Source organism: Lutra lutra, chromosome 14, assembly GCF_902655055.1.
Source record: "Lutra lutra chromosome 14, mLutLut1.2, whole genome shotgun sequence".
In the NCBI taxonomy this organism is placed as follows: domain Eukaryota; kingdom Metazoa; phylum Chordata; class Mammalia; order Carnivora; family Mustelidae; genus Lutra; species Lutra lutra.
The window spans coordinates 54,247,244-54,259,570 of NC_062291.1; the positions used below are offsets into that span (position 1 = coordinate 54,247,244).

Here is a 12,327-nt window from a genome sequence, read left to right on the forward strand (position 1 = left end):
AAGGAATCAAAGGTCTGGTTAGTGTCCTGGGTACAGAAAGGATTAGAGTGGCGGTGGGGGGAATAAAGAGTTCCATTTTGGTCCATTTTGCGATGCTGGCGAGCCGTCATAGATATCAGTAGACATCTTGCTACGCATAATGGAGGTGACCAGCGATCCAAGCTGTACACTGAGACTTCTCCTTGGGGGAATACAGGAGGTTAATAAGTGGAGGAACACAAAGGGCGCCCGAGAGTCTTCCATTCCATCTGGGCCTTACTTTAAAACAAAACAAAACAAAACAAAAAACACCTAGGTTCCTGAAGGCTAAGTGTGACCGCTCAGCTCCGTGAGCCCACCACGGCACAGCCCAGAGCTTCAATATTTCCTGAGGCGGGGTCCCACACCTGAAGCCCTCCAGCCACCCTAAACACTGCCAGGACGCTTGCTGGACGTCTACGGAAAGCCGGAGTTACGCAGCGGAGGCGGGGCCCAGGGAGCGCTGCCTGCTGGGATTTGTAGGCTGACGGCGCAGGCGTGGGCTAGAGCTCCTCAAGACGGCGGGGTGGAGAGGGGTTGCGGCGCCACGTAGAAGAAGCGAAGCGCACCCCGAGCCTGCGTCAGTCGTTCGGAAACGCTAGTCAGAAAAGGCAAGTTCAGTACTGCCTTATGCTTCGAATCATTTAACGGCGACATCTTCTCACCAGTTAAAGGATAAATTCAGAGTCCCGAAAGTGACATTTAACTTGGTACTCGTCGTAACCTTATTTCTTAACATTTCCCAGTTACTCAAGGCTGTTCTGGACGCTGCCTCCGAGAAAGGGTTTCTCTTTGGATCTCTCCCCTCCGTGCTTCCATAACACTGCCATACAACTCGCTAATAATACTTGTAATCGTGGCAAGATTTCCTGACACTACATGTTCTAGTCTAAGCTATTTGTCCGCGTTAGCTCAGTTTTTACCGAACCCTCTGAAATGGGCGCTGTTACTTCCATTTTGAAGATGAGGAAATCTTGGCGGACAGACGTTATGTAACCTGGGTAAGGTCACGTCGAAGAGTCACACTGTTCACTCGTTCGCCTCTCCTGCCGCACTGCGAGTTCCAGACGGGTACGGACCGACCAGCTTTTTACTTTCCCGCGGGCCACGCCCCGAGGGCGGCGCTCTGGTGAAGACACCGCGTCCCATGGTGCCTCGCGCGCCGACGCTGCTATTGGCTCGGCGTCTCGGCTCCTTTTTCAAATTGAGGCGCCGAGTCGTTGCTCGGTTTCCGAGGCTTCGGGCGGAGACGAGATTGGTGACTCCGAGGCTTCCGCCAGCGCGGGACAGACGCCTCGGTCAGTCAGAGCCCCTGGTGGAGAGCGGAGACGTCGAGCTTGCTTGCGTGGCTTCCCCTGGCCACGCCAATACCCGGCGGGGGAGGTGGGCATCCGGACCGCGCCAGCCGCAGGGACCCTCCGCGCCTCACAACGTCGGAGTCCGCAGCCAGGCCTTCACCTTCGGGCAGGGATCGTCATGGCGTCCCAGCCGAATTCCTCCGCGAAGAAGAAAGAGGAGAAGGGAAAGAACATCCAGGTGGTGGTGAGATGCAGGTAGGGCGAACCCGGCAGGACTGGGAGTGCCGGGCTTTGCTGGCTTTGGTGCAGGGCTCCCGCCTGTGCTCTCCGGAGAGAGGAATTTAGTTTTCAGTCTGCGGGGAGCAAACCTTCGTGTTTCGTAGTTCTCCGCATTCGGTCGATAAAAACGACGCCAGATTTCTGTGAGGGGTAAATTAGTGTCCGTTTCAGAAGAAAGGGCATTTGTATTAGCAGTTACAGTTTAAATGGTATTCAGATGGAGACTTTGATCGCCGGTTTTTAGGGAAAAGTGTGTTCTTTTAAAAAACTAATGTTGGGGAGATGCCACTCCTTGAAGTTTCTCAGTTTCGAAATAAGACTGCATACCTACTTTGCAGGTGTTTTAGTACTTATGTTGGATTTACCGTCCTTTCCATCATCCTCTAAAAGAATAATCGATGACTTGTTCTCTTTCTTCTAGTTGCAATATTTTCTTAATCCTCGCCAAACAAGGAAACATCATTGTATTTATATTTTAAAGGTTAACTGCTAGAGTAGTTTGTTTTTAAAAGGACGCATCTTAAGCCAGTATAGCTTTCTGATTGTACTGCAACTTGGTCTTCCGTAGACCAAGGGAGATAGTTTGTTTCTTCGCGGTGAGTGGGTGGAGGGTTCAAACTTTCCCCGGATTGATTTCCAAATAACTCCCCCATTTTAAAATTAGCCAGTAGAGGAGGAATATACTCGTTATGCAAACTGTTGCTTAATTAAGATTGATTTATTGAGTTTTTTAAAAGCCCTCCACGGTTTACTGGTCTGTGTGTGTTTCGTGTTTGTTTTTGTTGCTGTTGCTTTACAAATTCTACCAACTATTTAGCAGCTTTCCTGTAAATCCAGAAGTTCTAAAATTTAAAAAGAAAGGTCCTTTTTAAAATGTGTGAACAAACTTTCTTAAATTATTGCTTCTTCCACTTTGATATCTTGAATTGTAGTTGTCAAAGATAATAGCTAGCTTTCTGAACTAGATGTCATAGAGGAAATTTGATGGTAACTTTAAGTGCCACCACTTACTAGTTGTAGTCTAGAGCTTCTGTTAATAGTTACTTGTTTTGAAGATTGAATAAAAAGTTAATAGCCTGTAATACATATGCAAATTTTTATTTATTTAATTTTTAAAGATTTTATTTTTAAGCAATCTCTACACCCATTGTGAGGCTCAAATTCACAATCCGGAGATAAGAGTTCCATGCTCTACCTATTGAGCCAACCAGGCGCCCCACAAACACAAATTTTTAGATTATTTTGATCGTTTCATAAGGCCAGACAATATTGTTTTTTCTGAATGGTTTTATTTTCTTTAATTTTCTTTTTTATTGTTAATTACAAAATTTGTCAGACCTATAAAAAGTTATAGAGAAAAAAGTAACAAACATCTGTGTTATCCATGACCTAATTAGAAATGAAACAATCATTACATTTGGAACCCTATTGTATCCCTCTCCAGCCCCCTTCCTCTACCCCAAGAATTAAACTTTATTCATGTTTATTATCCGCGTACATTTCTTACCTAAAAAGAGATTTCTTTTACATTGTCACTAATGAAAAGTGCTTAGGTTGTGTCTAATTATTTACAATAATTTTTTTATAAAGAGATGTTTTTCTTTTCTTTCTTTTTTTTAAATGTTTTTCTTTTCATTCTTTCTTTTCTTTTTCAAGTTAATTGTGTTTACATCTAGTCCAGGAAGCTGTCAGAATTGTCATGTTTTACGTGTCTTTGAAAAGTAAAAAACCTATTTTTTTATTTCTGGGAGTTGAAACGAAAAATTTTGCTATCTGCTTTATCAGTATCATTTAGTCTCCCATTTAATCCCAGTTAAGGAACTGCTTGTAATTTGCTTTATTGAGAAGAGACACAGAACTGTTTTACTATTCCACTATAAGATGATGCAAGTTTTTTTTTTCTTTATTCTTCACTTGATCTTAGCCAAAAGGCCGAGAAGTGATTTTTTTTCTTTATTCTTGAGAAGATTTTCTTTCTTTCTTTCTTTCTTTTTTTTTTTGAGAACATTTTCTGAAGTTGGTATCTCTGTCAGCAAAGAGTTGCTCCTGGCGTGCTCCTCACAGTAGAACTTGAGGTCCGATGATGCCATTGAAACCTTTGTTCGTTTATGGAGGCTTCTGGTCTCAACTGCTGCACAGTTCTTGCCTGGGCCGTGTTTGTTGGTGCTTGCTGTTTTGCTGGACATTTTTACCTGAAATCAGTAAGACTGTGTGGTCCCTTGTTTTCAGATTTAAGTGGTGGAATGAATCTGCCAAAGAACTGCTACCAAAGCAGCATCTGATTTTTTTTTTTTTTTTAATAACCCTTTAAAATTGTAGAAATCATTCTAGGGCTCTGGTAAGACAAGGGCCAGATTTGGCCCACAGTTTGAAGGTTATAGACCCCTCACATTGATCTAGCTACTGGTTATCTTTATTATACCCTACATAACTCCCCTGCCCCCCACCCTACCACACACATCTACGAACCTCTACCTCAGGGCCTTTGCAATTTCACTCTGCCTAGAAAGCTTTCCCACCAAAATAGCTATATGACTGGCTCCCTCACTTTTTAGATTCTGCTTAATTTTTTTTCTTTTTTTTTGCCTAAGGGCTTTTTTTTTTTTTTTTTTTAATTTAAAATAAGTTTATTCTGTTTGTACATCTGCAAAATACCCCCTTGGGGGGAAAAAATAATAACCAACAAACCCATACACCCTGCTCCCCTTGAAGGAATGGATGGTAATACACTTTACAAAACTATCTCCGGAATCATGTATAAATGTTACTCTGAATTTCATTTGTTGTCATCAATTTCTTCAGTATCTCTGTGCTCTGAGGAATATTCTTAACCAAACCTTTCAAGCTTCTGGAAGAAAGGATAGGCTTAAAAGCTTCAACTGTGATTAGGTCTAACTTCATCACATCAGTGTAACACAAATACAGAACTGCAGGAATCCTCCACACTTGACAGTAACTCAGAACTGCTGCAGGAAGGTCATGTACGATATTTGGTTGTTCCAGCAGTGAACAGCATGGAGGCTCTTTGAAATTCTGTGTTTTTAGGGCTTTCAGGAAAGGAGAATGAAGGCTGCTAGTAGATTCTGAAGTTTAATAGTCAGTAACATGCCGACATGTGAGAATCGTCACTTGCATATTCTTCCTTGCACAAGAGCCAAAGACCTTTTCCAGCCACTGATACTGCTGATCTTCAGCTACGTAGCAGCTGCACTGACAGAGGACGACCGAGGGACTCGATTTCAGATGATAAAATACACAAAAGGCCTCTGCGAGGAACAGATGTGTCGTGTCCGTTGTTTTACACCATTCATTCCAGAGGTTAGCACGGCCAACTTCTTCCCAGACTCCTGAATTCATTACAAATGATGACAAAAACGCTACTGCATTATTTCCTATAGCAATTATGAATTTGGAGCAAGGATATTTTTCCAGCAGAGAAACTTCCAAAGATGTTTTTGTCTGTCTTCGAAAGAGCCGAACCTCCCTCTTCCGCGTTAGCTGCCGCCGGACCTCCCTGTCCTCGGCCGTCTCCCTAAATCAGAGAAAAGAAGCCTTCCCGGACCACCCTAAAATAGTAATAGCAACTGTCCATTTTCTTTTTTTTTTTTTTTTTTTTTTTATTTTTAAAGATTTTATTTATTTATTTGACAGACAGAAATCACAAGTAGGCAGAGAGGCAGGCAGAGAGAGAGAGGAGGAAGCAGGCTCCCTGCCAAGCAGAGAGCCCGATGCGGGGCTCGATCCCAGGACTCTGGGATCATGACCTGAGCCGAAAGCAGAGGCTTTAACCCACTGAGCCACTCAGGCGCCCCAGCAACTGTCCATTTTCCCGCATCATCAATTCCAATCACACTTAGTCTGTTTTGTTTACTTTGATTTCTAATTTATCAGCACCTGATATATCTATAACATTAGGATAAAAGCTCTCTGAGAATAGGAATTTGGATGTTTTGGGTTTTTTTCGAACCTTGGTTTTGTTCACTGGTATACCCTCAGTTCCTAGACAAATATCAATCACATAATAAGTACTTGACGAATATTTATGGAATGAACGAATGAATGTAATGTGACTGTAGTGAGACCAACAAATTGATTGGTTTGTTAGTGTCATTAACAGAAACCTTACAATTTCTAATTAGAGAAGTTTGGTTAGGAATATAGTGGCTTAGCAGTACTTTTTATGATAGTACAAATAGTTCTTAAAGCTCCTCAGTGGGAGTTTTGATAACTTTTAGAAACGTGTGATCTGTGTGAATATCTAGTACTTGGTTGTGACATCTTGAATGGTATTCATTTGGTTAATGTCATCACACATCATGGCAAAGAGAATAGTTGAGAGATGCTAAGAATTATAAACTAATTGAAAAAGCTTTAACCAGGGGTGCCTGGGTGGCTCAGTGGGTTAAGCCGCTGCCTTCGTCTCAGGTCATGATCCCAGGTCCTGGGTTTAAGCCCCACATCGGGCTATCTGCTCAGCAGGGAGCCTGCTTCCTCCTCTCTCTCTGCCTGCCTCTCTGCCTACTTGTGATTTCTCTCTGTCAAATAAATAAATAAAATCTTAAAAAAAAAAAAAGAAAAAGCTTTAACCATGTGAGAGAATTCATTGTACTTGATACTCTTGGCCTACCTCAGTATAAGTTGGTTTTGACTTAAGTTTGTTGAACTTTTAATAATATTTCATGCCATGGGTTATGTACATTGTGTAGGTTTCATTACATTTGACAATCGATAGCATTATTATGTGTTACCTGCAAGTTGGTGAGTTAAATTTTCCAGGATCACAAATTTGATTTTCTGCCTGTCAAAAATATACTCGGAATGGAGCATGGCAGAGGATGTTGTATCATTTTTAAAATAAATAGCAACTTGGTTTATGTAGTAGTTGCCATTTCCTTTCATAATATGTGAAACTGAAAGGGAAAAATGAACTCAGGTCGAGTACATCTCTTTCTTTGGCACAGATGTGTGTTAAGTGTATATATATCTGAATGATGCTACTGTGTGGACTAGGGTTCTTTTCAGCTCTTCCATCACTCCTCTTAGGATGACATTTATTAAGCTATATAGTTTAACAGATATTAGGATGTGTGCCAAGCATAGTAGGAGACACTGGGAAACTAAACTAAATAGGATTTCTTTTTTCTTTTCTTTCGGTATTGGGGGGAGGCATGTGTGTGCCAGTTATCCACTGACAGGTTAGTATTTTGAACACAAATCTGGCATGTTCTTTCTTCTACGTCATAGCCTAATATTCTTAGACTCTAAGAATAATGGAAATAGAATTCTGAAAAATAAGTTTGGCCTTTTTTTTAACGAGTTATTCTGTTTACATCTAGTCCAGGAAGCTGTCAGAATTGTCATGTTTTACATGTCTTTGAAAAGTAAAAAACCTATTTTTTTATTTCTGGGAGTTGAAACTAAAAATTCTGCTGTCTGCTTTACCAGTATCATTTTAGTCCCCCACTTAATCCCTGTCACCAATAGTGTCAAAAAACTTCACTTCGTTATTGTGTAAGGTATTAATGATAATGCCATCTGTAACCTGATAACTAAGAGTTTTTAAAATACCTTTGTATATTTCTTTTTATAGACCATTTAATTTGGCAGAACGGAAAGCTAATGCCCATTCTGTAGTAGAATGTGATCATGTACGAAAAGAAGTTAGTGTACGAACTGGAGGCTTGGCCGACAAGAGCTCAAGGAAAACATACACTTTTGATATGGTACCTATTTTTTTCTTTCTTTCTTTTTTTTTTTTTTCAAGATTTTATTTATTTATCAGAGAGCATGTTAAGGAGCGGGGTTGGAGCAGAGAAAGAGGAACAAGCAGACTCTTCTGAGTGCAGACAGAGCCTGACACATGGGGCTCAATCTCATTACCCCAAGATCACAACCTAAGCCAAAAGTCCAAGAGTCAGATGCCCAACTGGCTGAGCCACCCAGGTGCCCCAGTACCTATTTCTTAAAATGCTGCTACTCCTTTATTATTTGCTATGTAAAGTTATTCTTGTATACCTATTTCCTCTAGGTTATAGTATACAGTTCCAAGTTTGAGTTGACTCTTGAGTTTTCTTTTTTCCTTTTTTTTTTTTTAAGATTTATTTATTTATTTATTTGACAGAGAGAGAGAGAGAGAGAGAGAGAGAGGGAAATATCACAAGTAGACAGAGAGGCAGGCAGAGAGAGAGGGAAGCAGAGCAGAGAGCCTGATGCCAGGCTCCATTCCAAGACCTTGAGATCTTGACCTGAACCAAAGGCAGAATCTTAACCCACTGAGCCACCCAGGCGTCCCAACTCTGAGTTTTCAAGTGGTTTCTAGTGGGCTGAATGAGTTAATAGATTAAAAACAAAATTTTTAAAGTGAGTAATTTGAAGTACCTTTTTCCTGAAGAATTGCTTTGATTTTTTTTTTTTTTTTTTGGATAGGTTTTTGGAGCTTCTACTAAACAAATTGATGTTTACCGAAGTGTTGTTTGTCCAATTCTGGATGAAGTTATTATGGGTTATAATTGCACTATTTTCGCGTGAGTAAAACACTGTTTTTCAAAGTGCTGAAAACGTTTAGAAGCATGTATTTATTTTCTGTTTACCACTTTGGTTAATTTTAACAGATATGGCCAAACTGGCACTGGAAAAACCTTTACAATGGAAGGTGAGAGGTCACCTAATGAAGAGTACACTTGGGAGGAGGTATTTATGGTTTATAATAATTTCCGTCTCGCTGAACTATGACTGAATAAAAAAAGTTGGTTGGAAAAAAACCAAAAAATTGGTTAAAAAAAATTGGTGAAAAGAGAAGATCAGTATACCTATGTCAAACATGAATATAGTATAAACTACTATTTTAGTAAAATTAAAGTATGTGGTATGATTCCTGTTTAAGAAACATGGTATCATTAGGAGAGAAAGGACCAATACATATGACACAGTTAAATGATAAGAGAGAGGTCTGTTTGGGACAGACTAGTTGGAGCAGAATATTGTGGAAAAGTGGCATGTGATTATGGCTTTAAAGGGAAGACTTTGCAGTGTAGGGGAGTGAGTTTGTCATAAAGTTAACATAGTAAGAGGCAGCATGGTATCAACAATGACCTTCAGTATTTAAGAAATTAAGATTACTGTATTACTAGATAGTGTAGAAAGCACATACTAGGTTTTACAAAGATTTCTATCAAGTGTGTTTAAGTCAGTTTAATGACTAAGTTAATTTTCTAACTTGTTAACATTTAGGTTGATCCTTTTTTCTAGTGGTTAATAGTTGAGGCATTAATAACTTTAAGCATGGATAATAAAGTTATGGAATTATAACCATAGGAAATAAGGAGTACACTTAAAGCACAGTTTCAAAATTTAAAGATTTATAATAATTTTATTACAGATGCTTAGATATTTCAGAAACAACTGTGTTTATGTTAGAATTAGGGAATATCCTGTTAGATGGGCCTATTTCTGTTAACATGGTTGTATTACTAATGTTCTCATGAGCCAAGTTAGAAAGAATTATTAAATGTGGCTTTCTAAGTAGTTTAGTTCAGTTGGTTTCTATGTAATCTTCAGACATGAAGTGGCTGATGGGTAGGACAGACTTGTGGAAGGTATGAAGAAAAATAATTACTGTTGCATAAACTCATAAATGACTTGGCTGCTCTAATATTTGGTTAGTTTTTTTTAACCTGTTTTGAAATATTTATGTTTAAAGATTTTATTAACTTCAGAGAGAGAGATTGAGAGCACAGTGAGTGGAGGGAGGAACAGAGTGGGAGGGAGAGGAGGAAGGAAAGAAGCTCAACCCGGACCTCATGCTAAGGGCAGAACCCTACATGGGACTTGATCCCATGACCCAGAGATCATGATCTGAGCTGAAACCAAGAGTTGGATGCCTAAACAACTGAGACACTCAGATGCCCCTCATATTTGTGTTTAAATATATCATAAATATATCATATATCATATTTGTGTTTAAATATATATCATAGATATATCATAAAAGTGTTTTAAGAGCCATAGTAAATGGCATTCTTCCCTTATTTTAGTCCTAACTAATACTATAATTTCAGGATCCCTTGGCTGGTATAATTCCACGTACCCTTCATCAAATTTTTGAGAAACTTACTGATAATGGTACTGAATTTTCAGTCAAAGTGTCTCTGTTGGAAATCTATAATGAAGAACTTTTTGATCTTCTTAATCCATCTTCTGATGTTTCTGAGAGACTGCAGATGTTTGACGATCCCCGTAACAAGGTATCTCAGTCTTTGAGAATGAAATGTCTCTGGATTTTAATGTGTGATGCTTTGAGAAGTCAGTATATATATTTTTTACCAACCTCATGGATGATCTTTTGATATTTGCTCAGAGGGGAGTGATAATCAAAGGTTTAGAAGAAATTACAGTACACAACAAGGATGAAGTCTATCAGATTTTGGAGAAGGGAGCAGCAAAACGGACAACTGCGGCAACTCTGATGAATGCATACTCTAGGTAAGAAAGCCAGTGTCCTCTCCCCATCGCTCCGTTTTCTTTTTAACGTGGGAAATCAAATTGAGGTGCATCAAAGTATGTGAGTCCCATACCTAGACTGTATGTATGTTTGATTTCATGCTTTAGTAATTGGCTTGAGATTTAGAGGCAAGCACCAGTATTGGAAGAATGTTGGAAGGAGAACAAAGACAAGTCAAATTAGAGAAGTATTAATCTTTTTTAAGTAGACTATTTTTTTCTCAAATGAAATCATATGCAGGAGCCTAGATTAATATGTGCCTGCTGTAGTCGATTTGAGGGTGGGATGAAATCTTGTTTGAGGGTGGGATGCTCAGAGGCTTAACTCCTCAGCCTCCTGTAGATTATCCCTGAGCACTTTTTGGGGGCCTCCGTGAATACCTAGAACAAAGTTTAAAAGCCCATGGTTTAAGTAAGGATTAGAAGAAAGTCAAATAGCTTCATTTAATTTTTCCCCTGGCTTTATTGCAGTATGACCGACAAAAATTACATATATTTGGGTTGTACAACATGATTTAAGTAAAATTAAAGTATGTGTATAAAGTATATAGGAAGACATGGTCACTAACACTGGCCTTCCAGGGTAGAAAGGGGCATATTTGGTTAGCACCCCCTATGAAAAGAATCCCAAATTCTAGAAAAGCAGTTTACCAAGTCAGGTGATATTTTTTTCTACTGTTCTGTGAAGGAAGCATTAGAGTGTAATTTAAAAAGCTATAGATTGGGAGTTAGATATTTGCAATTAACCAAACATGTGACTTCAGGTAAATTAGTGAACTTATCTGAATATCAGTTTCCCTGACCTACAAAGTAATTATTAGAAATAGATCTCAGAGGGCGCCTGGGTGGCTCAATGGGTTAAAGCCTCTGCCTTCTGCTCAGGTCATTATCCCAGGGTCCTGGGATCGAACCCCACATCAGGCTCTCTGCTCAGCAGGGAGCCTGCTTCCCTTCCTCTCTCTCTCTCTCTGCCTGCTTCTGTCTACTTGTGATCTCTGTCTGTCAAATAAATAAATAAATAAAATCTTTAAAAAAATTTTAAAAATATATATAAAAAACAAAACAAAAAAAATAGATCTCAGGGTGCATGGCTGGCTCAGTCAGAAGAGCATCTGACTCTTGATCTCGGGGTTGTGAGTTTGAGCCCCATGTTGGGTGTAGAGATTACTTAAATAAACAAAACCTAAAAAAAAAAATTAATTAAAAAGAAAAACTAAAAAAAAATTAGATGTCTTACTTCTTTGCTCCCTTATAATTGGAAATTTCTGCAACTCTTTGAAAAGTTACACATGCATTTAAAGAACAAAAAAATAACATGAAAGTAATGAAAATCATGAAATTATGGGTGATTTTATGATTTTAATTAAATTTTCCTATAATAGCTTGCCATTTAAAAAAATTATGTAGGGACGCCTGGGTGGCTCAGTTGGTTGGACGACTGCCTTCGGCTCAGGTCATGATCCTGGAGTCCCGGAATCGAGTCCCGCATAGGGCTCCCAGCTCCACGGGGAGTCTGCTTCTCTCTCTCACCTTCTCCTTGCTCATGCTCTCTCTCACTGTCTCTCTCTCAAATAAATAAATAAAATCTAAATAAAAAAAAATTATGTAGAATTTGGAGGAATGAGTTTAAGACTAGATAATATTTCTTTTCTCTAAATACCTTTCTTTTATGGGGCGCCTGGGTGGCTCAGTGGGTTAAGCCGCTGCCTTCGGCTCAGGTCATGATCTCGGAGTCCTGGGATCGAGTCCCGCATCGGGCTCTCTGCTCAGCAGGGAGCCTACTTCCTCCTGTCTCTCTGCCTGCCTCTCTGCCTGCTTGTGATCTCTCTCTGTCAAATAAATAAATAAAAAATCTTAAAGAAAAAAAAAAAGAAATTAAAACCTTTCTTTTAAATAAATTCCTGCTTTTTCATAAATTTGTATAATTTAGGATTTCTTTTTTTAAAGATTTTATTTATTTTAGAGAAAGAGCATGAGTGGGGGTTGGGAGGGATGCAGAGGGTCAGGGAGAAGCAGACTCCCTGAGCAAGGAGCCTGACTCTGGATTTGATTGATCCCAGGACTTTGGGATCATGACCTGAGCCAAAGGCAGATACTTAACGGATTGAGCCGCCCAGATGCCCTCTAGGACTCATTTTTTTTATATGTAGACTTGTGTGACGGTCTTTTTATGAATCTATGTGATAAAGTGAAGTAAAACATTCAATTTTCCAAAATCAGAGTTGAGGTCTAT

At 39.4% G+C, this 12,327-nt stretch overlaps 2 protein-coding genes across 2 annotated transcripts in view; one reads left to right on the top strand and one right to left on the bottom strand.

Moving 5' to 3' along the window:
- Positions 1-1,221: 1,221 nt before the first annotated feature.
- KIF11 (kinesin family member 11) overlaps positions 1,222-12,327 on the top strand; it is a 45,230-nt gene continuing 34,124 nt past the window's right edge. Inside the window, exons 1-6 of the mRNA XM_047702577.1 lie at positions 1,222-1,571; positions 7,186-7,318; positions 8,022-8,119; positions 8,207-8,285; positions 9,653-9,838; positions 9,952-10,076. Of these exons, the coding sequence (XP_047558533.1) occupies positions 1,495-1,571; positions 7,186-7,318; positions 8,022-8,119; positions 8,207-8,285; positions 9,653-9,838; positions 9,952-10,076 (698 nt within the window). The 5' untranslated portion in view covers positions 1,222-1,494. The remainder of the gene's footprint in view (positions 1,572-7,185; positions 7,319-8,021; positions 8,120-8,206; positions 8,286-9,652; positions 9,839-9,951; positions 10,077-12,327) is intronic.
- On the bottom strand, positions 4,209-5,123 carry LOC125084781 (proteasome assembly chaperone 1-like). Its single transcript, XM_047702578.1, is given in 1 exon segment — positions 4,209-5,123. A coding segment is annotated over 1 exon segment (606 nt). The 5' UTR covers positions 4,953-5,123; the 3' UTR covers positions 4,209-4,346.